General features: G+C 63.3%; 3 protein-coding genes across 3 annotated transcripts; 1 reads left to right on the top strand and 2 right to left on the bottom strand.

The window, feature by feature from the left end:
• The first annotated feature begins 3,345 nt into the window (after positions 1 to 3,345).
• TLX2 (T cell leukemia homeobox 2) lies at positions 3,346 to 7,342 on the top strand. The gene is made up of 3 exons (XM_054391455.1): positions 3,346 to 3,730; positions 6,087 to 6,324; positions 7,126 to 7,342. The coding sequence occupies exons 1-3, from the start codon at positions 3,346 to 3,348 to the stop codon at positions 7,340 to 7,342; spliced, it is 840 nt and encodes a 279-aa protein (XP_054247430.1).
• A 3,405-nt stretch (positions 7,343 to 10,747) lies between these two features.
• Positions 10,748 to 12,936, bottom strand: LOC128974759 (interleukin-12 subunit beta-like; the record flags this gene model as incomplete). Its single annotated transcript, XM_054391456.1, has 6 exons — positions 10,748 to 10,900; positions 11,312 to 11,460; positions 11,570 to 11,751; positions 11,823 to 11,931; positions 12,236 to 12,457; positions 12,873 to 12,936. Coding segments are annotated over 6 exons (879 nt in total), but the record flags the coding sequence as incomplete, so codon positions are not given.
• A 2,205-nt stretch (positions 12,937 to 15,141) lies between these two features.
• DQX1 (DEAQ-box RNA dependent ATPase 1) lies at positions 15,142 to 23,941 on the bottom strand. The gene is made up of 11 exons (XM_054391606.1): positions 23,660 to 23,941; positions 20,905 to 21,098; positions 19,661 to 20,036; positions 18,970 to 19,203; positions 18,693 to 18,792; positions 18,375 to 18,533; positions 17,996 to 18,187; positions 17,743 to 17,868; positions 16,637 to 16,827; positions 16,357 to 16,547; positions 15,142 to 15,322 (listed from the first exon to the last, which is right to left on the bottom strand). The coding sequence occupies exons 1-11, from the start codon at positions 23,939 to 23,941 to the stop codon at positions 15,142 to 15,144; spliced, it is 2,226 nt and encodes a 741-aa protein (XP_054247581.1).
• Between the last annotated feature and the right edge of the window lie 827 nt (positions 23,942 to 24,768).

Here is a 24,768-nt window from a genome sequence, read left to right on the forward strand (position 1 = left end):
AGGTCCTTAAGATGGTGTGGGGGACGTGGCAGTTGGATGGTGGGATGCAGTTCTGCTCTGGCTGCTGGCCCTTGAAGGAGCCAGTGCAGCTCCAGTGGCAGCAGGGCTGGGTGCCATGGTGGCTACAGGTAGAGCTCTATGACTGAAGGCTAACCTGGAAATGAGCAAACATCCCTTCTTCTGTCATGTTCCATCCAGACCTCCCTGCCACCCAGGTGGCAGGTCACACGACCCCACTGGCATGGGGACATTTCCCCTGCATCCCAGAGACAATCAGGTACAGGGCAGAGGGGCTCACACCAGGGGCTGTGGCAGGGCACACTGGCTGAGGAATGGGGAGTGGTTTTGTAGTGGTGCACTGTGTGGTCCTAGACCCCTCAGTGTGTGGGTGTAGGTGCCTGAGGTCTTGCTGCCGACATGGTGTGAGGCTGGGTACAGAGCTATGGGGAGCTGGGGGCCAGGGTGTTATCTGTCCCACCCAGGATGCTACCTGACCCCCCATCTCAGGCTTCATGGTGCCTTTGAGGATCCCAGGAACAGGCAAGGGGTCTCTGGTGGCCTGAGGGCAGACAGGACCAGTGGCATGACGAGATGACAGCAAGAGGCCCTTAAAGGGTGGCACCCTGCACCCACAGCCAAGGTGGCACAGGGCTCACCAACCTCCCGGGCACCCTCATCCCTTCTAGCCTTTGTGGGGGCGAGTGTTCAGTGCTGAGATCCCACCCTGGGTGGGGGTCGGTCTGAGCACTCACTCGGCAGACTCCCGTGGGCACGGGGCGGACCGTGGGGCAGGCAGGCGCCGAGTGAGCCCGTGTCGCCCCCGGGCCCATCACCTGCCCCTCAATCCATCTCCTGGGACCGGCAGCATTCCAGCCCCTGGGCACGGCAAACATCTGCCTCTGTTCCAGGTTCAATTAACCTGATGCCGCCTCCCTCCCCCTGAACTCGGCATTTCCTCCCGGCCACCGCCACCGCGCCGGGCCCGGGCAGGTGCCGGCAGGGTTGGTGCCAGCGCTGGTGTTTGCGATGGTTCTAGTATCAGTGCCATGCCAGTTGCAGTCGTAGTGCTGGTGCAGCGAGAGCACCCATGACAGCTGTGCCCCCTGGGACCGCCACAAGCCCCCCTGCCACAGCAAGCCCCGATCCGGTGGCTTTTCCAGGTTGGGCAGCACAGCCGCCCTGTGAAGCAGGAGCACCGGGCAGGCTTTCCCGTCACCTGCCAGGCCATGAGCAGGAAGGACTAGGAAATGTTCGGGGCTCAGTTTGGCACAGCTTGTGCTGAGGCACATGGGGACTCCCACCCTGGCACGGGGCTCCAGGGGGATCTGCGGGGAGGGGCAAGCTCCCGGCATGGCACAGCCGGCTTGGCGCAGCACCAGGGTTACATCGTCACCCCACGCCGCCCAGCCGCCGTACCCCTGTACAGCTCCGGTGCCCATGACCCCACGCTCCGCAGGAGCTGTGGGTGAGGGGAAGGTCACTCCACACTGCAGCGGGTCCGCCCAGTGCCCCCAGTGCGCGCAGTGCCCCACGGGTGAGGCAGCTGTAGCTCCCGGTGCCGCCGTGATTTACAGGCGCAGGCCCCGGTAATGTCATTTGCCCCAGACCGGTGGCGCCAGAGTGACCGGGCGGTCGCCCCCTCCCCGCCGGCCCCCGCCCCGAAGCCGTGACCCTCTGCCCGCCCGGGAGCTCCAACCCGCAGCCCGGCAGCCGCCGGGACCGATCTGCCGCCCCACGGGCCGGACCCATTGCGAAGAGTGCAGTTGTTGCGATAGTCACCAGGCCCGGCCGTGCCGACCTGTGGCGGCTCTTACCGCCTCGGGCGGCACCGTCGCACCCCGGCCCCGGTCCCCCGGTGGGGCAGCGGCCGGGCCCTCTCCTATGAATTAGGTATGAGCGTCCCTATAGGGCAGGACTGGGCTCCGTGCTACCGGGGACGGCGAGGGGGGACCGAGGTCCGTCACTCGGGACGGCGGTCTCGATGGAACAGGGATCCGTGTCCCAGGAACGGCAGGGACAGGGGACCAGGATATGTGCCCCCGGGAACGGCGAGATCGGTGAAAACGGGATCTATCACCCGGGATCAGCGGGACAGGGGGACCAAGCCTTGCACACCGTGAGCGGCGGGGAGGGGTGACGGGGGTTTATCACTCAGGAACGGCGGCTTCGCAGAAAATGGGGTCGGCTCTACTGAGAATGGTGGGTCCGGGGAAAACGAGATCCCTGCCCCGGGAACGGAAGGCCGGCACGAACGTCTATAAATATATGTTACATCAATGTCTCGAAACGGCGGGCTCCTGGGAACCGGGTATGTGATACCAGCAGCTGCAGGTCAAAGGAAGTGAGGTTCGTACCACGGGGACGATGGATGTGTCCGAGCCCCGGTAACGGTGGCTCGGCGGAACCGGAATCCGTGTCCCCGGGAGCGCAGGTCCCGTTAATGGTAACGGCGGATTGGTCTGTGCCTCGGGAGCGGTGGCTCCGGGGCCGCGAGGTCCATTAGCTCCACGGTGGACGGGCTTGGTGGGGTCGGGCTCGGTGGGGTCGGGCTCGGTGCTTTCGGACAGCGGCGGCTCTGGGGAACTGCACGCTCCGTGAGCGACACGCACGGGGCCGGTTCGTGCTCCCTGTTACCCGTGCGCTCGGGAGGACGGGAGTAAGGCCTTGCCGGGCGCCCCGACGCCACCGGAGGCTTCAACGGGGCTGCGCAAGGGCGCGGAGTGTTGTCCGGTATCGCGGTGGCGGCGGTGTCGTTGGTCTCCACGTCGCTGCTTCGTTGATGCGAGCCATTCGGCGGGGAAGGGGACCCGAGTGCGGCGGAGCCGAGGGAGCGCCCCGGGGACAGACGGGATTCCACGCACTTGGAGCTAGACGGGTCCGTCCGTCCCGGGATCCGGTGCGGGACCCTCAGCAGGGCCGGGCGGTGGCGGAGGTGGGGGGGGGAGGGGTGCCCGGTGTCGGGGCGTGGCCCCGGGATGCACGAGCTCCCGCCCTCGGGGGGCGCAGGTCTGTCAATCACGGGTGGCGGCCGCCAATCAGGGCGCGGGCGGCCGGGATTTTGGCAGGTCCAGATGGAGCGGAGCAGAAAAGCATTCGCCACCGGGGCCCGCAGCGCACCCGCGCTCCCGCGCCGGGGCCGCCAGCAGACGCGGGCCATGCCCCGAGCCCGGCCACAGCCCCGGACCCTGTCCCGGCTCCATTGGGACCACATCGAGCACCCCGCACCAGCCGCCTCTGCTCCCTCCCCCGCCCGCTGCCGCCCGCCACCGCCGCCGGCCGCAGCCGCCCCCCGCTGCCCCCTGGCCATGACCGCGCTCCGGCGGCGGCTTTGAGCTTGTCCGGACGATGGAGGCTGCGGTGCTGGGTCGGGAGGGCGGCGGGCAGGGACCCCCGCACCACGAGCCCATCAGTTTTGGCATCGACCAAATCCTCGGCGGTGCCGAGCCCCCGGTATCGGTCCGAGCGTCGGGGGAGTCTGACTACGGACTCTACAGCGGCGGCTACGGTCCCGCTTGCTCGCTCGGTTCCTACAACCTCAACATGAGCATGAACGTGAGCGTCAACGTGACCCCCGCGTCCGCCGCACCGCCCGCCGGGGTCATCCGCGTCCCGGCGCACCGGCCTGCGCCCGCCGCTCCACCCGCCGCGCCTCCGCCGGTGCCCGGGCTCTCGGGGCTCACCTTCCCCTGGATGGAGACGACGCGCCGCATCGCCAAGGACCGTCTCTCAGGTGAGCGAGAAGGGCTACCGACCGCTATTGACGGCTACCGACGTCTCTGGTGGCTCCGACGGTTCCTGTCGGCGCGGCGAGGCAGGCGCAGAACGGGGTCGGAGCTGGAGCGGACCGGCCGGGGCTGGCGGAGACCGATCTCTCTCCGGCTCTCGCAGCGCGGGGTCCCCGCCCTGCTCCTCTGCGCCGGTCGCTGCCGAGCCCCGATCCGGACTTCCACTGCCGCGGGAAGCGGCCGCCGTCGCGGTCTGTGGAGAGTGGCTCGGGGCTGGCACAGGTACCGACAGCTATGTCGCAGTCCCGCTCCGGCTCCCGGAGGCTCCGGCCAGGGGTTTGGCTGAGGTCTTGCTCCGGGCAGCAAGGAGTCTTGCCATGCTCTAGCCTCGGGCTCTGCTCCGTGTCGAGTCGCGTCCCCGGGCCCAAGGACATCCGTAATGGGGAGCTCCCAGGGCTGTGGGCTGCCTGGAGCAGGGCGTAGGGTGGGGGTGGTGGCTGTGATGGGAGCGGGATGTAAAACCCATCTGGGTGTGGGGAACCACTGCCTCCATCCTGCAAGACAGGGTCAGGGTAGGGTGCCTGTTGGGCCTGGTTGTGGGACACTGAGGGATGGTACTTGGAGCCCCCCATGTGCAAAGATGAGCACAGGACACAGTACCTGTGGGAGAGGCTGGGGTGCGTGCTGGGGGATGGGTAGCGATGCAGGTGTTGGGGAGACAGTTAAGGGTCCCAGTGCTGCTGGTGGGGCTAGTGGAGTGCCCATGGTGGGGATTGGAGCACCCAGTGGTGGGGTGAGGGTGATGGTCACTGCATCCCAGAGGAGAAGGTGTGGGGTGCTGAGGGTGGGGAGGGCATGCTGGGCACAGATGAGTGCCAGGGGGCTCTGGCCTGGCTCAGCTCGGCTCAGCTTCTTTCCAAGATGGCGGCACTGCCACGTCTGCAGTGTGCAGCTCCATGCAGGGATGAGGCTGGGGGCCGTGTGGGGCTGGGGGCCGAGCGCCAAGCAGTGCTTATGGGGGCTGCTGGGACTGTGTGCAGACACTGCCCAGGGGCAGCAGGGGCCCAGCCTGGGCGCCAGCAGAGCCATGTTCACCTCCCGGCCCACCCTGCCATGCTGGCGGTGATGAAGCACCGTCCCTGCGCAGGGGCGGCAGGTGACGTCCCCGTCTCCTGCCTGGCGCCAGCAATGGGGTGGATGGGGAGGGCCCTCCCCGGCACGGGGTCTCCCAGCCGTGGCCATCACTCAGCACTGTGGCCTTGGGGTGGTCTGTAGGCTGTCAGCATCTGTTCCTAGCGAGGGGCCGCCCTGCGTGGGGAGGGGGCTTGAGAGCCTCTGTCCCCCCTGGCTGCGTGGCTCCACCTGCGTCAACCGCATATGCCTCCCTTGGCAGTCAGCCTGGCCTCCTGCCTGGGCGTGGGCAGGAGGGAGGGTCTGCTGAGTGCCAAGAGGCTCTTATGGGGTCTGCCCTATGCTCCCGCCATTATGGCCTCATGGGCCTAGCCATTTGCAGCTCTTCCTGCATGGTGCCAATGGTGACGGTTCAGCCATGGGCCTGGCAGAGCAGGAGGTGAGTGGGAGCTGGGTGCTGTGCTCAGCCAAGCTCTTGCCTTCCTCCACACCCCTTTGCCTCCCTGACGCTGCTGGTTGTTCCAGCCTCCTGCTATGTCCGGAGCTGGGATTTGGCATGCTGACCTTCCCGTCCCTGGCTCACACCCTGGCTGTGCAAGGCCAGCCCCTTCCCTGGCCTCCATCCCTTGAACGCTGCTGGTGTGCTGAGGGAGATGTTGGCCACTTCCTGAATGGTTCTGGGGTCTTATCCACTCACTAGGAGGGCTGGGGAGCCTGGCAGCACTGGGGAAGCTCATATGGGGCTGTGTCAGGGCTTAATGTGGGGAAGGGTAGGTTTGTGCTGCCAAAAGCCTCGCTGGCCCTGCACCAGCCCTCAGACTGGGTGTTCCAGCCTGCTGCACTAGCCCTCATCCCCATCCACTGGGCTGGGGGACTGATGTGGCTGTCTCTTCTGCCATGCTGGGAGTTGCCTGGTGTGTCCTTGGGCTGGGAGAATTGGGGAATGATAACTCAGGGTGTCCTCCTCACCTCCTCTCTGCTAGGCAGTGCTGTTGTCCCTGCCAGCACTCCTTCTCCCCATGGCCCCTGCAGAGCTCCTCATTCCTATTGAGTCCCTGGAGCTCCCCATCCCCATGACCCCCCAGGAGTTCCCTGTCCCCACGTCCCTGAGTGCCTGAGCCTCCCCTTGTGGGCTCCCCTGCCCACTTCTACCCATGTGGCAGCAGTGCTGGGCTGGGTGCTCTGTCTGTGACACCCTTGGGCAGCCCCTCACCCCCACTCTGCCCGCAGCGGCACTGTCGCCCTTCACGGCGACCCGGCGCATCGGGCACCCCTACCAGAACCGCACGCCGCCCAAGCGCAAGAAGCCGCGCACGTCCTTCAGCCGGGTGCAGATCTGTGAGCTGGAGAAGCGCTTCCACCGCCAGAAGTACCTGGCCTCAGCTGAGAGAGCCACCCTGGCCAAGGCCCTCAAGATGACGGACGCCCAGGTCAAGACCTGGTTCCAGAACCGCCGCACCAAGTGGAGGTATGGGCCCAGCCTCGCTGCAGCCTCTGCTGCTCCCTCCCCCCAACTCCTTTCGGCAGCCTCCCCTCACCACAGTTCTGCCTCCTGGGAGAAGCTGGGCCGGGGTGCAGTGGGGTGCCCATCCTCATGGCATCCCTCTGCCCAGCTGGGTGAGGCATGGTGGCGCCAAGGGAGTGACGGATCTGCAGGGCTGGAGCTGTGGAGCAGTGCCACACTGGCACACAGTGATGCCAGCAGCAGAATGGGCTGCAGGCAGGGGCTACTGGGCATTGCCACATCAGCACCAAGAGAGAGATGAGGCTGTGGGACAGTGCCACATTGGCACACAGTAGTGCTGGCAGTGGGACAGGGCTGCCAGGCACTGCTGGATTAGTGCACAGTGATGCCAAGTGACGGACAGGGCTCTGTGGGGGAGAAGCTGTGGACCATTGGCACCTCAGCACGTGGGGGTGCCAAGAGGGGTGGAGTTGTGAGGCATTGCTGTACTGGCACACAGTGGTGCCAGCAGCAGGACAGGGCTGCAGGGTGCTGCCAGGCCGGAGCAGAATGGTGCCAGAGGGAATGGGACTGTGGGACAGAGGCTGTGGGGCAGTGCCACCCTGGCACATGGCAGCATTGAGAGGTACAGGATTGTGGGGCATTGCTACCTTGGCATACAGCAGTGCCTCAGTAAGCAGGATGGGTTGTGATGGGAGGTTGTGGGGCCCTGCTGCCCTGGCACACACAGTGGTGCCAGCAACGTGTTGGGGTGCTCTCAGGCACAGGAAGAGGGTGAGTGCTAAGGGCCCATGTGTGGCACAGGCGGCAGACGGCGGAGGAGCGCGAGGCTGAGCGCCAGCAGGCCAACCGCCTGATGCTGCACCTGCAGCAGGAGGCTTTCCAGAAGAGCCTGAGCCAGCCGCTGCCCCAGGACCCGCTCTGCATGCACAACTCCTCCCTCTACGCCCTGCAGAACCTCCAGCCCTGGGCTGAGGACAACAAGGTCACCTCTGTCTCAGGGGTGGCCTCTGTGGTGTGAGGTCTCCATGAAGGTCCTGGGAGTGGTGGAGGGAGCCTGGCAGGGTCTGATCCAGACACCTCTGGCCTGCAGTAGGGAGGGGGCTGCTGCTTCCTGGAAGCATCTCTGTTGGCAGCCCCCTCCCCACTGTGAGCCATCCCTCCTGGGCATCCCTCAGCCACCCCAAAAAGCTCCAGGTGGGTGGATGAGCCCCTGAAGTTGGACCAACCCCTGCTTGGAGCACCCTCTTGATTGGACCCCACTTGGGGAGCACAGGCCTGGGCCCCCACACCCTGTGGTCCTCTGCAAGTCCAGCCCCTGGCTTCCCAGGGCCCCTGCTCAGGGGGTACCTCCTCAGGGGCTCCCTGCTCAGGACCTGCTGCCCTGCCATTGGTGCCTCTCCCAGCCTGGCCAGACCCCGTTCCCTCCAGGGCAGATGCAGCCCAGGACAGGCTGTGCAGGGTGTGGGGCGGACCGCGCCATTCCCAGTGCTGGAGCCCCCTCCCATTCTTGTTGGTAGCCATGACAGGGTCTGTGCCACCCACACACCCTTGCCTTATCCTGGTCGGAGTTTGCCAGCTCTGGCCCCAGGACTTGAAGAGGAACTTGTCCCAGTGGCCTCCTCTCGGTGTGGGACAGACTGGTGAACTGGGGTCCTTTGCTCCCCTGTGCAACCACACCTCCAGTGCTCCTGGCCCCTGCACACACCAGTTTGCTGGCTCCCTATGACATGGGCCTGGACATGCCCCCACAGCACCCTGAGATGGACTTGGGGTGCCCCCACATGCTGAAGGACTGCACCAGCCCCCTCTTGCCCAGGCCTCTTGCCCCCCTCTTGCCCCCAGAACCTGTCCATGTCCCCACACTGCCAGATGGGACCTTTGCTCTGCCATGACCCACATCCGTGAGGAGGGAGAGAGGTTCAGGAAGAGGCTGAAACCCCCATACTCCACCAAATATCTGCCCCTCCCCTTCCCTGGTGACCCCCTGACTGTTCCCAACCCCGGCTGGGATGGGGCATTGCTCCTTCCTCACTGTGCCGATGTGGTGCCTGGTCACCGGGAACCACCCTCGGGCTGGTTCCGGCCAGGGTACCGGGGTGATAATGGAGAGGACGTGGTGGCAGTAGCAACGACCTTGACCCTAAGCTTGACCTTGACCCCCACCCTGCCGCTGTCCATGGTTTGGAGGGGGCCGGTAGGGCCAAGCTCCCATCGGCTCCCCCCGCCGTTGCCATCGGGAGGAGGCGGGCAGCCGGTGCCGGTTCCCCATCGGCGGGATTGGCTGCAGTTCTGTGACGCGGCCCCGTTTTACCGGGGGAGGGGGGATGGGTGTGGTGGGTTTGTGGAATCGCTGCGGTGGAGCTGCCGGGATGAGTGCGGCCGAGAGCCGGCCCCGCTGCCGGTGGAGCGGTGAGGCGGTGCTCCGGGCCCGTGCCGAAGCTGCCGGTTACCGGCGACTGCTACGTGCCCGTGCTGCCGAGGTGGAAGCGTTGCGCGGGGCTGTGGGCGCGTTGCACCGGCAGCTGGAGGGGCTGCGGGACCGGCGGAGCGGGGAGCTCGCCAAGTACCAGGTGAGAGGGTGGGCTGGGGGAACCGGGAGGGTGCACATTGCTGGGGGTAGGGAGGGCGTTTGAGGGGTGGGAAAGTCCAGGCATTGGTGCGGGGCCTGAACGGCCGGAGGGGTGGGGAGGAGTGGAAGGGCTGGGGCTGGGAAACGAGGGGAATGAAGATCCGGGGGCGGGGGCGAGAGGGAGGGGGTCAGGGTGGGACTGGGGAGGAGGGTCCGTGTGGGGTTATAGGATGGGGGGGTTGAGGTGCGGCTGGGGAGAGCGGGGTCTGGGAATCTGGATGGGTTTGAGGAGGGATGGGTAAAAGTGGGCCTGGGGGTGAGGGTTGGGATAGGGTTGGGGAGGGCTAACAGGGGTGTGGGGGAGGGACGAAAGGAAGGGGGTCAGGATGGGGCTGGGGAGGGGCAGGAGTCCATGCCGGGTTACACGATGGGGATGAATCTGAGGATGGACAAGAGTCCGGGTGGAGCTGGCAGCGGGGTGTGCAAGCGAGGGCAGGGGACAAGGGTCGGAAGGGGGCTAGGACGAGGCACTCGGGTGGGTCTGGGGAGTGGAATCCTTGCGGGGCGAGGGTCTGTGCGAGGCGGGCTGAGGTCGGAAGTGAAAGGGCTGTTTTAGGGTCCGGGAGGGGCAGAGATCGGGCTTGGGTCCGGGGGTCCGTATGGGGAGGGGTTCGGGCCAGGATCCGTGGATCCGTGCGGGGCAGGGATCGGGGCGGGGGTCCCGGGCGCAGCTGACAGCCCGGCGACAGGAGCGGGTGGCGGAGCTGGAAAGGGAGATCGGCGAGGCAGAGGCGGAGATGGCCCGCTGCCTGCGGGAGTACCCGGCGCTGCTGCGGCTGCGGATGGCGCTGGAGGCGGAGATCGCCGCGTACCGGTACGCGGGGGCGCGTATGGGGGGGCGGCGGGGCCGGGGGGCGCGGGGCTCAGCCCGGGCCTGTCCCTTGCAGGGAGATGCTGGAGAGCGAGGAGCTGCGTCTGGGCTGCCTGGCCCCGCCGTGATGGGACCCTGCACCCGGAACCCCGCACCATCACGCCTCGGGGTCCCTTGAGATTCCCCACTCTCCCCTCGACTGCCTGGGCCGTGGGATTCCCGGACACGTTGTACTTCTCCGGACTCCTGGAGCCCCGGTGCTGCTGTCTCCCCGTGCCATGGTCCCTCTCGGACTCATAGACCCCCGAACCCCCGCAGGGCAGGGCCCGTGCGCCGCCCACTCTCACCAGCCTCTCCGGAGCAGCAGCGGGGCGGGGAGCCCGGCCCGCCGAAGCACCTCAATAAAGCTCCGTGGCATTACCCGGAGCCGGCCTGTTTGTTTTGGGGGGGGTGGGGGGTGGGTAGCGACCCCCAGTCAGGTCCAGGGGTTCAGGGTGCCCATCTGCCAGAGCAGGATGGTGGGGACCATCCAGGTACCTCCACTGATGGAGCATTGTGCACATGTGTGTGACATGCCCATCCTCAGCCATGTGTAAGGACACCACGGCTGAGCCCCCTGCCAATAGGGAGCAGGAACCCCTCAGGGAGTTGTGGCATTGCAGGGATGTTGTGCAAGCCTGTGACCTGCCATCAGGCAAGGGCCAGTCTGAGCATCTTGAGCAGAAAGCGCCCAATTGGAGCCCCTCAGAGGCCGGGGGGTTCCAGCACTCCCCACCCCACATGAGACCAACTGAAGTTCGTTGTAATAAACCCCAACCATTAACAGAGATAAAAATCATCTTCCAAACCATACATGAGGTAGGGAAAACATTGGGTGTCACACCTGGGGGGTACCCCAGAGCCTCAAGCATCTCCAGAGGTGCTCCTGGGTGGGGGGTGAGCGCAAGGGGTCAGGGTGTGTCTGTGGGTGGTGGCAGTGTGGCTCATAGCTGGCTCTGCTGGGTGGCATCAAGGTCCTGCCACTCACTCCATGGGCTCCAGGCCGGGTTGGTGTAGGGATCTTGGCAGCTGATGCGTACTCGCCGTGTGCCCACCTGCAGCTGCGTTTCCTCCATGCCCTCCACATACTTGTCCACCTGCAAAGTGGAGAGAGACACAGCCTTGGGAGCATCCTGGCACCAGGGCTGGGGACAGCTCGGATGGGTGCTACTAGAGGGAGCAGAGGGAAAGTGTGGGAGAATGGCTGGGCACTGGGGACTCAGGAATAGGAAACACCCAGGCAGCCAGGAGCGACAATTAATTGCCCCAAGCAGAGATGCTGTGTCATGGGGAGGGGGCCACTGCTGAGCACACAGCACATTCTTGTTCCTAATGGCACCTCTGGGAAGCAGCAAGATGGGCTTATGGTTGGGCAGGCATAGGGCAGGGTGAGCACAAAGCAGGGTGGACGCGGAGCAGAGTGGGCATAAGGCGGGGTGGGCACAACAGAGGGGGGATGTGGGGTGGCACGTGCTGTGGCAAGGTGGGTACAGGCATCCTGTAGTTACCTGGGTGCCATTGGAGAGCTCGTACTGCAGTCGGTAGAGCAGGGCAAAGTAGGACTTGGGGAGTGGCCAGGAAACTGGGGGGGCCCAGGTCAGGAGGAGCTGCTCCCCTTGCCTATACACGGTCAGGTTCTGTGGTGGGTCTGGACGTACTGTGGGCAGAGTGGGGCTCAGTACCAGGCAGTGTGCCCAGGCCTGGGGCTGAGCCCCCATCATGGCAAGGACACCCCCTGGTCCCTGCTGCCACCAGTCTAAGCTCACCAATGTCACGGACGAAGAAGTGGCTGGAGACGTTGAGGTAGGAGGTGTCCGTGAGCCCCTCCAGCTGCAGCTGCAGTGGGTGCAGCTCCTCAGCAAAGGGGCAGAATGAGGGGTCCATGAAGCTAGCACCAAACTGTCCATGGTGGCTGGATGCCAGCACCCATGCACCCATGGAGCCATCGCTGCAGGGGGAGGCAATTGTGAGGCAGGGTGGCCACAGGGCTGGGGTGGGGGAATCCCCTGGGGTACCCACCTGCCAGTGAGGCGGGCACGGAAGACAGCAGAGTGGGGACCAGTCCAGGAGCAGTGGAAGGAGCCATGGTAGGACTCAGCCTGGCAGGAGATGTTCATCCTCTCCTCACCTGGCAGGGCCAAGGACTGAAGGTCTGCACAGGGCTCGAACAGTGCTCCATACCCATATGGTGTGGGCAAGGCTTCCCCACAGCTGGGCTCCCCTCAGCCCCACACAGATCTACCTGGTGCAGTCCCACCAAACATCAGCAAAGCTTGAGCATCTCCTTGGCCCCATGTTGCCCCCAGCTCCCTGCATCCACCCCATCACCCCTTCCTCCTCCTATTTCCTCAGCCCTGGCTTCCCTTGGTCCTGCTAGCCCCTTCACTCCCAGCCCCTTCACTCCCAGCCCCTTCACTCCCAGCCCTACGTACGGCTGCTCCTGACCACCACATAGGTAGTGTCCAGCAGGATGGCACCAGCCCAGCAGCTGTAGTTGCCTGCAGCTGGCAGGTCTAAGCCGAGGATGGTGAGAGTCTGTCCCTCAGACAGGAGCTCGGCCATGGGCTCTGGGTCCCCATTCTGAGTCCAGCTCACTTGCTTCTCCGAGGTGTTGCATTTCACCACCACGTCCCCATTCATTTGCCCCACTTGAACTGGAGATGAGAGGCAGAGACTGGGCTCAGAGGTGGGCTGTGGTGGGGCCACCCTGTCCCCCACCCGGCAATGGGGGCCTCCCTTATCCCAACACACCACACCATACCCATCCTTCCCCACCGTCCCTACCCTGCTCATTCACCCCATTCTATTCCCATCCTGCCACATTACCCCATGTCCATGCCCCATGCCCATCCCCACCCTGCTCCAACAGCCTACATCACTTCATGCCCACCCTCTAACTCCCAACCTACCAGAAGAGGTACCTCAACCCGGCTCACCATCACCCGGTACCAGAGCGGTGCAGGTGCCCTCTACTCTCTCCAGCTGCTCTGTAGGTTCTGCAGCATCCCTCTGCCCCAGGTTCTCTCCTCTCCCAGGCTCCCCCCAGTGCCCAGAGTGGGCAGGACTCACACTTTGAGGGGAAGGTGGTCAGGGTGTCCACAGAAGCAAGGCTCAGCACCAGCTCCACCAGCACCAGCACCAGCATCTTGAAGGGGAAAAAAGGGCAGTCTGGTGCTGAGGCAGGAGCCAGGCAAGCTAGGAGGGAGCTGGAAGGACCAGGAAAGGCTGAGCCCTAGGTGTTGGGATGGCAGCAAGGTCAGGCAGGAGGAAGACAAGAATGGGGAACCCTGCACAGGTCCAGCAGCCAATGTGCACTCTGATTCCTCCCAGTGCAGCCCCACTGGATGTTCCCTGGCAAGCATCAAGCCTCCTGGGGTTGCAGTGCCTGTGCCCCCCACCCCATGAGCTCCCGTGATGTGCCTACCTCAGCTGTAGTCTGTGATGCTCTAGTTGGCTTGGCAAGGGCTGGGGGGATGGTGACTGGATATATATTGAGCCAAGACCCCATGGGACTGCCCCAAGGTGAAGCCAAACCACAGGTCCTGGCAGTTCTCAGAAGAGGAGAATGCTGTGCTGGGTGTGGGGGGAGCCAGGACCCACTCTCAGCCTCCGGACTCGCCCAGGCTGGGTGGAACCAGGGACTGCTGCCCTTCCCTGCCATGGGCATCACCAGGGTGATGGAGTCCCCTCCCAGGACCCACTGAGCACCCAGGACGCCAGAGCTCCCGGGTGCTTGCGTGGAGTGGTCCTGAGTCCCCAGACTGGCTGAGCGTCCACATGTCACTAGGGCACCCACAGCCCCATGCCACGGGGTGGAGGGGCTGGAGCACAGCAAAAGGACCACTGAGGTCCAGCAGTGCCTGTGCCAGGGGTGCAGTGAGGGGCAGGCACAGTGCCTCCAAGGAGAGGAGCTGGTCTCTGCAGACGCTTGGGGTGCTGCACCCAGCCAGGCATGGGCTCTCCCCCCTTACCAGGCATCCCACGGCCATGCAGCTGCCCTGACTGCATCTCCTGCAGCTTGCTGTGCCAGGATGAGAACACAAGAGCAGCCACAACCAACAGCATCCCCTCTGCCATCCAGTGAGCATCAGCCCAGACCCACTGCACAGCCCCTGTGCCCACCCCAGGACAGGGAGGGTGGTGAGCTGCACCCCACTGCTCCTGCTCCTGTACTTTCTGGGGTTCCTAGAAAGCAAAAGGGAAGTTTTGGCTCTGAGGAGGCTGTGGGGAAGCGCCCAGCCCTCATCTTCCGCCCGACCTTCAAGACATTGTGGTGGGAACAGGGCAGCAGAGCTTCCAGGCTTCTTCCCCAGAATGGTGGAACCCCCACGTGTGGGCAGGAAGCAAAAGGAAGGAGATGGGAAGAAGCAGCTCCTGGAATAGAGCAACCCCATGCCAAGCCGTCTATCCTGGGGCAAGCCTGGAGCACAGCACTGCGCTGGGACTCCAGGACACAAGGCAGAAGCTCAGCTCTTGGCTGTGGTGCTGAAGTGAGGAATTGCTGGAAAGCTGGAGGGGATCCCAAGGCAGGATGAGGGACCCCGAGGAGGTGGAGCATATACATCCTGCCCTGTGCTGGAGGCTGGCTGCAGGTTCCCACCCCACAGCAGCCACAGCTTCCCCAAAGATTCTGCAGAAGAGTAGGAGGCTGTGCTGGGGAAGACCCAGCAAAGGCCAGGACTGCCCTTGGCGTGCTGGTGTGACCACAGCTGGTGGCACCCTACCCACAGCTGGGGGTGGGAGGTGAGCCACACTAGGGATGTCTCATGTTAGAAAGCCCCTGGGAGGGGAGCCTGGGGGTGAGGTGTAGAGCTGCCCCACAGGCTGTGGGGAATGGGGGCAGCAGGAGTCTGGGGTGGGAGGAAGCCCAGTCTCACTGGACCCCTCCTCAGCTTCAGTCACAGAAGCAAGGCCATAAGTAAAGGTCACAAAACTTTATACATGAGACACACAAGTGGCTCCTCAGCCCCCACGCTGCTCCCCAGGCATGAGGGGGTGGGGTGGGGGGGTGGGACACACAGGGCCAGCAGCCCCTCAGCCCCACAGCAGCTCCCCAAGAAACATGGGGTGACAGAGTCTGAGTGGGGAGGGCCTGCACGACTCCCCAGCTCCAGGGCCAGTGCTCCTCCAACGTGGGCTCTGTTCCCTAGGGAGATAACCAGGGCTGGTCCCATGGCTGCTAGCACCGTGACCATGGCACAGAGCTGCTGCAGTGCCAGGCTGTGCCTGCATCTCCCCAGGGACCGGGTGAGCCCCCACGGCAGCACATCTCCCTGGGGCTCTCCCGTCCCTGGGGGTCACAGCCGAGTCCAGGTGTCCCCATGGCCGTGGCTCCAGCTCACTGCAGGACACAGACTTCCCTCTCCTCATCCTCGCTGCCAGCTGCCTCTCCCTGCGGCTCAGGCTCTGCCGGCATGTCCTCGGCGGCCACCACCTTCTCTCGTAGCTCCATCAGCAGGTCCCGGCTCTCGCTGGCTGGCAGGTTGCTCAGGTAGTACTGGGGTGCCAGCTCCACCAGCCTGTGGGCACGGGGGTCAAGGAGAGGCAGCCAGCTCCAGGGGTGCTCCTGAAGCATCTCCTTGCTCGCTGGCATGGAGACAGACCCCCAAACACCCCACCTCCTCCCCAGGAGGGGAGACTGAATCACAGGCTGGTTTAGGTGGGAAGAGACCTTTAAAGGTCATCCAGTCCAATCCCACTGCAGTCAGCAGGGACAGCTGCAGCCAGAGCAGGTTGCTCAGACACCCAAACAACCTGACCTGTAAGGTTTCCAGCCTCGGGGCATCTACCACCTCTCTGGGCAACCCAGGCCAGGGTCTCACCACACTCAGCATAGAAATTTCCCCCTTCTCTCCAGTCTGAATCTCCCTCTTTTAGTTCCAAACCATCACCCCTTGTCCTGTCACAACAGGCCCTGCTAAAAGATTGTCCCCAGCTTTCTGATCAGCTACTTCAGGTACTGAAGCTGTGCCAGGGGAAGTTTAAGCTCGAGGTGAGGACTAAGTTCTTCACAGAAAGAGTAATTGGCCATGGAATGTGCTGCCCAGGGAGGGGGCAGAGTCACCATCCCTGGAGGTGTTCAAAAAAAGATTGGATGTGGCACTTGGAGCCATGGTTTAGTTGTCAGGTGATAGGTTGGACTTGATGTCTGAGATCTTTTCCAGCCTGGTTGATTCTGTGATTCTGTGTGAAAGACCACAAGAAGGTCTTCCTGGAGCCTCCTCTTCTCCAGGATGAACAACTCCAACTCTTTCAGCCTGGCCTCACAGCAGAAGGCTTCCACCCTCCCATCATAACTGTGGCCTCTTCTGCCCCTGCTCCAACAGGTCCATGTCTCTCCTGTGCTGAGGACTCCACAGCTGGCCCCAGCTCTGCAGGTGGGGGTCTCAGCAGAGAGAAACAGAGAGGCAGAATCCCCTTCCTCAACCTGCTGGCCAGGCCACCTCCCTTTGATCTGGGCCTGATATGACTACCTAGAGCTCTGCAGCCCTGAAGCCAGGCATGGACACAGCCCTGGTGTGACCCACACCCTCCCAGCCCCCTCAGTGCTCACATCTGAGGCTGGATCTCGGAAACGATGCGGAGGCAGTTGTCCTGTGAGATGGTGAACTCATGGTAGAGGACCCAGGGAGGCAGGCGCCGGGGGGGCTGCCGCAGGAGGTAGCAGCAGGAGGGTGGCAGGTGTGCCACATGCTTGTGTGTCAGCATCACATAGTTGCCAGAGCCGTCGATGTCTCGGGCGACCTGGGGAGCAGAGTGGGAGGAGGAGAGCAGCTCTGGCTAGCACAAACCCCACCCTTCAGCCCTTCCCTTGCAGCGCCCCCCCAGCCCACCTTAAGGAAGTATCCGGAGATGAGGGCTCGCTGGATGTTGAGGAGGTTGGCGTCGGTGCCAAAGGCAGGGGGTGAAATGGGCAGCTCGATGCGCTGCATCACCTCCAGCAGCTCTGCCCGCACGATGCCAGCCAGCTGCAGAGCCTCGGCGCTCACCGCGTGCTTGCGGCACCAGCCCTCATCTGCGTTGTCTGCAGGGACAGCAGGGGCTCAGCACCCTGGGTAGGCTGCTGGGCTAGGGGCGACCACAGGCCATGGCACCAGGCACTGGTGGTCCCATGGACCACATCCTCTCAACCAAGACGATCTGTTATGAGGACAGGCTGAGAGGGGTGGGGTTGTTCAGCCTGGAGAAGAGAAGGCTCTGGGCAGACCTTCTGGTGGCCTTCCAGTGCTTAAAGAGGGGCTACAGGAAGGCTGGAGAGGGACCTTTTTTACAAGGGCACATAGCAGTAGGATGAGGGGCAAGGGCTTTCAACTGAAAGAGGGGAGATTTAGATTAATTACAAGGAAGAAATTCTTCACTGTGAGGGTTGGTGAGGCATTGGAAGAGGTTGCCAGAGAGGCTGCAAATCATAGAATCACTGAATTGTTTTTGTTGAAAGAGACCTTTAAGATCATCGAGTCTGACCATTAACCCAGCACTGCCAAATCACCACTAATCCATGTCCCTCAGCACCACATCTCCATGGTTTTTAAATCCCCCAATGATGGGGACTCCATCACTGCCCTGGGCAGCCTGAGTCAGGGCTTCACAACCATTTTGGAGAAGAAAAAACCCTTTTGTTCCTCATGTCTAACATAAACCTTCTCCTGGCTCATGTAAAGTGTTGAAGGCCCCATTGCTGGAGGTGTTCAAGGCCAGGCTGGATGGGGCTTGGAACAATGTGGTCTAGGGGAACATGTCCCTCACCATGGCAGGGGGAATTGGAACTAGATGATCTTTAAGATCCCTTCTGACCCAAACCATTCTGTGATGGGGACCCTCACAGGCAGGCTAAGATCACATATATGGCTGCAGTGCCTACTCCTGAAAGAAGCAGGGGACACAGGAGGGAGCAGAGGACATCCATGGGATGTACAGCTGGTGGCAGCCTGGCACTCACGCTGCTGGAAAGCGTTGAAGATGTTGATGAGGGTGAAGTGGTCTCCATGTGGGTGGAGCAGGGTCCGCCGGCGCAGGGTCACAGCCTCCTCTGGGCGTGTGGATGGGGGTACAAAGCAGGGGGAAACTGGGGGTGGCAAAGAGACAAGGTCACCATGTGCCTCCCCTGCACCAGTTCTGCTGCTGCCAGCTCTCAGGAGCTGTGCCAGGCCCCATGCCAGCAGCAGAGCAGGCTCCCACCCTCAGCACAGTACCTGTGAGCATGGCAGCCAGGCTGACCATCTCCTCCACGCAGTCGAACTCGCAGGAGGCAATGAGCGCCTTGGCCAGCTGGGGGTCCAGGGGGAACTCTGACATAATGATGCCCACCTCTGACAGGTTCCCATCATCGTCCAGGGCAGCCAGGTAGTCCAGGTCCTCCAGTGCTTGCATCAGCGACTCGGGAGCTGTGGCAGGACATCAGCCAGCTGCCAGGACCAGGGAGCCCAGCCCATCCACCCCCTGCATCTAAGGGACCCTCTAGCCCCTCTCCAGGGACAGCCTGGACTGCATTGATGGCCACAGCCATGGCCAGACTCTAGCTTCCCCCTGCTCTGGTCCCCCCAACACCATGCCTGGCCTATCCAGCAGCACCTGGTCGGTCAAGGAAGTCGCACTGGCCCATGTCGGCGATGTCCAGGCGCTTCAGCAGCAGCACCAGGCGGCTGAGGCTGGCCTCACTGACCTGGGGCACGGAGCTGGGGGGCAAGCGCTGCTCATAGAAGGTCTCTGAGTAGAGCCGCAGGCAGGTACCTGCCAGAGAGGGGCTGTGAGCCATGACTGAAGAGGGATGGAGCCCAGGGATGGGGCAGCCAGCATGAGTGGGAAAGCTGCCAGGGTTCCCAGTGGGGTGGGACAGGAGCTCTGTCCTGCTGGAGGGACATTCAGGGACATCTGGGCAGAGGCTCTCACCTGGGGGGCTGCCTGCAGCTCGCTGCATGCGCGACTCAGCCTGGCTCTTGCTGATGGGCCGCAGCACCTGGGACTCGGCCCGGATGCGGGGGTTGTACACCTGGAGACGAGGATGTGAGAGGAGACACTCCCAGGCCAGCCCCCACCTCCTGCCAAGGCCCCCCTGCCCTGACACTCTCCTAGTATCATAGAATCACTTGGGTTTGAAAACACCTTCAAGCTCAAGTCCCACTGCTAACCCAGCGCAGCTCCCCGTCCCAGCACTCCTGGCACTCACACTGCGCAGCTCCAGCCCCGAGTCGATGACGAAGCGCACGGTCCCCAGTGAGAAGGATGAGTCCCCAAGCCAGTGGGTGACAATCACTCGTCTCTCCTGGCCACTCTCCTCCTCGTACACTTTCTGTGCTGCGCGGCCCATGCCGAGGTGCAGGGGCACAACCTGCAGCAGGCCCAGCCCTGGGTTCAGCGTCACAGCCTCGGTCTGGATGGCCTCACAGCACTCCATGATCTCCTATTGGGAAGGACAGGGGGCCATGATTGACACCCAGAGCAGCCCTATCCCAGGGACAGGGTCCTGTGAAGTGCCCTGCAGCTGCCTCACGCTGCCCTGGTGGGAAAGACCTCAGGACCCACATGTAATGGCAGCCTGCTATCTTCCTACACCCACACAGTGCCCCTACACAGAGGAGCACAGCTCCTGCAGTTTAGAATCAAGGAACTGTTATGGTTAGAAAAGACCTCTGAGATCATCAATCCCAACTGCTACCCCGGCACTGCCAGGTCACACTAAACCATGCCCCTCAGCACCACACCTCCACAGCTTTTAAACCCCTCCAGGAATAGCAAACCCCAGTCCCAGCCATCCTCAGGGCTCCCCGCACAGAGCTGAGATGAATGCCTCAAACCTTCCCCGTGCCCACGGCACAGCGAATCCCCAAGGACCCAGCCACAGGATGCCCACAGCCAACCTGTTCGCTGGCCAGGAACACCAGGATGTGGCCAGGCTCCTGCTGCTGGTGGATGTCCAGCACAGCCTGGCAGGCAGCTGCAATGTGGCCATGGGCTGGTGGCTCCCTGTAGAGCAGCTGGGGAGGGGTCCTGTGCTCCGGGATCCGCACCACAGGAGGGTCCCCGCAGAAGGCACGGAGCCGCTCCTCCATGGCGGGCGAGGTGACCACCACCACCTTGAGTGCGGGGCGCTGGCGCAGCACATCCTTTAGCAGCCCCAGCAGCACGTCGGTGGGCACCGTCCGCTCCTGCGCCTCGTCCAGCACCACCACCCCGTACTGCCGCAGCAGAGGGTCCGACGTCATCTCCCGCAGCAGCATCTCATCCGAGCAGAACCTGGCGGGGACCAACCCCGTCAGCCTGGGGCAGCTGTGGGGACCCCCGGCACCGTGGATTCCATCCCTGCGCTCATCCCTGATCCCACCTCACCCCTGGCACTGTGGATTCCATCCCTGTGCTCATCCCTGATCCCACCTCACCCCTGGCACTGTGGATTCCATCCCTGTGCTCATCCCTGACCCCACCTCACCCCCGGCACCGTGGATTCCATCCCTGTGCTCATCCCTGATCCCACCTCACCCCTGGCACTGTGGATTCCATCCCTGTGCTCATCCCTGATCCCACCTCACCCCTGGCACTGTGGATTCCATCCCTGTGCTCATCCCTGACCCCACCTCACCCCCGGCACCGTGGATTCCATCCCTGTGCTCATCCCTGATCCCACCTCACCCCTGGCACTGTGGATTCCATCCCTGCGCTCATCCCTGATCCCACCTCACCCCTGGCACTGTGGACTCCATCCATGTGTTCATCCTTGATCCCACCTCACCCCTGGCATTGTGGATTCCATCCCTGCGCTCATCCCTGATCCCATCTCACCTCTGGTACTGTGGATTCCATCCCTGCGCTCATCCCTGATCCCACCTCACTCCTGGCACTGTGGATTCCATCCCTGTGCTCATTCCTGAACCTGCCTCACCCCTTCCTCAAGGGCAGGAGTCCCCACTGCAGCCCTGGGGGGGGCAGGCATCCTGCAGCCCCCAACACTGGCCCTGCAGCACCCCCCCCTCGCTCCTGCATTGAGGCCAGGCTGGCTTAAGAGATTATGGTGCAGCTGGGCGACTCAGTGGGATTAGAGCACGGTGCCAGGGCGCTGCTGGCACAGGCAGCTCACAGGGCCCCCCTGCCCCTCCCGTCCCTGTACCTGAGGATGGTCTCGGTGGTACAGCAGTCCTCGTGGGGCACACAGTAGCCCACCTCATGCCCCAGGTTGAGGTCCATCTCGTCAGCCACACGCAGGGAGAGGCTGAGGGCTGCCAGGCTGTAGGGCTGGGTGCAGGCCACCAGCCCATGGGCAAACTGCAGGGACAGGGCATACTCTGCGCACCACTGTGGGATCTGTGGGGACAAAGGCAGTGTCAGGGCCTAGGGACAGCATGGACCCTGCCAGGAGGACCAAGATGTGCCCCTCCCACCATGGAGTGGTGCCTGGCCTTGCCCCAGAAGGGCAGAGAGACCCTCCCCATAGCAATCCCCAGAGACTGGATGTGGCACCTCCCAGGCCAGAAGCACTCAACAGCCCTGGCAGGATCTTCCCTCCCCAGCTCCATCACTTCGGAGCCCCAGTGAGCTGTGACACGAGCCCCATGTCCTCATCACCCTGTAGCTGCAGGTTTCTGCCTGGCTGCAGGACACCACAGCCCTTACTTCAAGGACACAGGACAACACCTCCCCAGTAAAAATGGGGTTGGGGGGTAAGAGCTGTGGTACCTTTGCCCACGCTGCCAGCTCAGCCAGCACAATGCCCCAGGTCATCGCTGCCAGGGCTTCAGAGGCAATACCTGGGCAATACCCGGGCAATACCCTTAGCAACGTGCTTTTATGTTTTTTCAGCCCTGGGATGGCTGGACTGGCTGCAGGTCTCTACTGACAGAAGCCATCCTGCCCCCAGCCCCGTGCTCCTCTCCAGGAAAGGCTGGGGCAAGTACTGGGCAGGTCCAGCACAGGTCCATAAGCCCCAGACCTTGCAGCAGCCCCAGGCCTGAGGCAGGAGTGGGGCCAGAGGGCTCATGAACCACCCCAGGAAACTACACAGTGAGAGACAAGGAAGGATGCACCAAGCAACTGCTGCCCAAGCACCTGGACAGGTGGTGTGGGATGGTCCTGGGGCCAATGTGGATGACCCTTGGCCACTGGGGACTAGGAATCTGCTGTTTAACTGCTCCCACCTTGCCTCCCAACAGCAAGGGCACCTGGCTTGTGGACCAGCCTTTCCTACTTCGGGTGGTGATGCTGCAGGATCTGAGGGGTGCTGGGGCACCAAAGCACAGAACCGGACACTGCTCATGAGCTGAGTCACGTCACCTGCTCTGCTCTGGGCACAGTGGCCCCAGGGCTGGCAGGAACGGCACACAGGGTGCCTGTGCCCGAAAGCAGCCCAGCCAAGGGAACAGATCCTGCCAGGGCCTGCACAAGGGCTTTATTCCACAGCTCTGGTGCCTCACAGGTCAGCCAGTGCCACGCAGAGACTCAGTGTCCAGCCCCACAGAGGCCACAGCAGCCCCACAGCTTCACAGTGACCCCTCCCTGGTCAAAGTCTGCCTGACGACGTCTGCAGGTCTGCCACACTGGGGGATGCTGGCTGGGATTGGCTCCACAGGGCAGACAGACGGGATCCTGGCACCATGGACATGCCACCGCCCTGTGTGCCTGTGCCCAGCTCCAGGGAGGGGCTGTTTCCAACTCCCTGCACTGCCACCTGTGCCTGACGCCCTGTGCTGCCGTGGCAGCTGCTCCCAGGGTGGCTGCGATGTGCTTCCTGGCTTGTGCCAAAGCTCTGCCCAGAGCCTCAGAACCTGTCTTGGCACATCCTGGCACAGAAATGCCTAGCTCTGTACCAGGCTTACCACAGTGCCATGCTCCCAGGTCCCACGTTGGAGCCAAAGCCCCACGGGGGCAGTCTCTGCCTGCCCCCACTCCAAGCTCAGACACTGGGGTCTGCATGCAGCACCCCACAGAAGGCTGTGACCGCAGGGCAGGACCCAGCTGCTGCCAACAGCTGCAATTCAAGTGTTTTGGGCAAGAATTATAGAACTGTGGAATTGTTTGGGCTGAAAGAGGCCATTAAGATCATCCAGTCCAACCATTAACCCAGCACTGCCAGGTCTCCACTAAACCATATCCTTCACCACATCTACCTGGCTTTTAAACATCTCCAGGAATAGAAACTCCACCACTGCCCTGGGCATCTTGGGCCCGGCCTTCACAACCCTTCTGGTGAACACACCGCTCCTCATGTCCAACATAAACCTCCCCTGGTGTAACTTGAAGCTGTTTCCTCTTGTCCATTCACTTGTTCCCTGGGAGAAGAGACCAATCCCCACCTGGCTCCAATCTGCTTTCAGGGCATTGTAGAGAGTGAGAAGATCTCCCCTGAACTTTTTCTCCAGGTTAAACAACCCCAGTTCCCTCAGCTGCTCCTCACAAGATTTGTGCTCTAGACCCTTCAACAGCTTTGTTGTCCTTTGGACACACTCCAGCACCTCAATGTCCTTCTTGGAGTGAGGGACCCAAACCTGAACCCAGTTTTCAAGGGGCAGCCTCACCAGTGCTAAGTACAGGGGGGCAATCCCTGCCCTGCTCCTGCTGGCCACACTATTGCTGATCCAGGCCAGGGTGCTGTTGGCCTTCTTGGCCATTTGGGCACATACTGGATCATCTTCAGCCACTGTCAACCAACACCCCCCAGATCCTTTCCACCAGGCACTTTCCTGTCACTCTGCCCCAAAACAGGAGCATTCCTGGGGTTGTGGTGAACTTCATTCCACTGGCCTTGGCACATTGATCCAGCCTGGCCAGATTCTACTCACAGAGCCTCTCTCTACCCTCCAGAAGACCGCCAGCTGGTACTGCAGCCCTGTGCTGGGCTCTACCTGACAGCAGCAGCACTCTTCCCTCACCTGGGTGCTCTTGCCAGTGCCAGGGGGCCCAGACACTAGGATGATGCCACTGTTGCCCTCCAGGTGCTCCATGAAGCTGTACTTGGCAGTCCAGACAGGCAGCTCCCGGCGCTGCCGCAGCAGCTCGTAATAGCGGGAGGAGAAGGGCAGCCCATCGTAGGGGTTCACCTCCAAGTCGCCATCGCTGCCCAGGGCCGGGTCATCATCCTCCTCCTCATCCTCTAGTGCTGAACTGGGGCCGCTCTGCCGGGGTGGGGAGCCGGGGACCCTGCAGCCGGCCATGGTGGGGTCACCAGGGCTGCAAAGGCAGACAAGAGGTGGAGCGGGACCCGGAGAAGACCGGTGCTAACCCAACGTCACCCACGAACCTAGAAGCAACCCGGTGCGGTCCCGCCGGGCTAGGGGAATTCTGCGGGCATAGGGACAAAAGGAGGCCGGAGTGTGACATGGCCGGGGCGAGCAGGGACAGGCAGGGAACCGGGCTGGGGTGTGGGGGACCAGGATGATGGACAGGGCACCAAGGGCAGGACCGATCTGGGAGCGGGGCCCGGGCCGGGTGCGGGACCCGGCCCGAGGGCACGGGTTATGGGGCTGGGCGGACATCTCGGAGACAGGCGGACAGCCCGGGGCCGGTCCCAGCGGGAGAACCCGAGTGGCATGGGCTGGCCGAAGCCGGCTGTAGGGGGACACCAGTAAGGGACAGGATGAACCGGACCAGGCGCTCCGGTGCTCATGGGACCGGGCAGGTCGGAGCCAAGTCCCCCGGCTCAGCCCCCCAAGCCGCAGCTCCGGTTCCGCTTCCGGTTTCGGTTCCGGTCGTGGTTCCGGTCCCGGTTCCGGTCACCGCTCACCTGCGCGCGCCGCCACCACTTCGGGCCCTGCCTCGGGACAGCGTCAGGTGACCGCGACACGTCACGTGGCCCTGACGGTGGCAGCCAATCAGGGCCCAGAGGTGTTCCCCGCTCCGTCCGATGTAGCGGGGACTGCAGCTGGGACGGGGTTTACCGAGACCCGTGATGTCCCGTCCCGCCACCTTGTTTGTACGAGCAGCCGCCCCGGTCCCCACCCCAGAAAGTGGCACCTGCCGCGGGGCCACTCCCGGTTCCGGC

This window comes from Indicator indicator, chromosome 23 (genome assembly GCF_027791375.1).
Source record: "Indicator indicator isolate 239-I01 chromosome 23, UM_Iind_1.1, whole genome shotgun sequence".
Classification (NCBI taxonomy): domain Eukaryota; kingdom Metazoa; phylum Chordata; class Aves; order Piciformes; family Indicatoridae; genus Indicator; species Indicator indicator.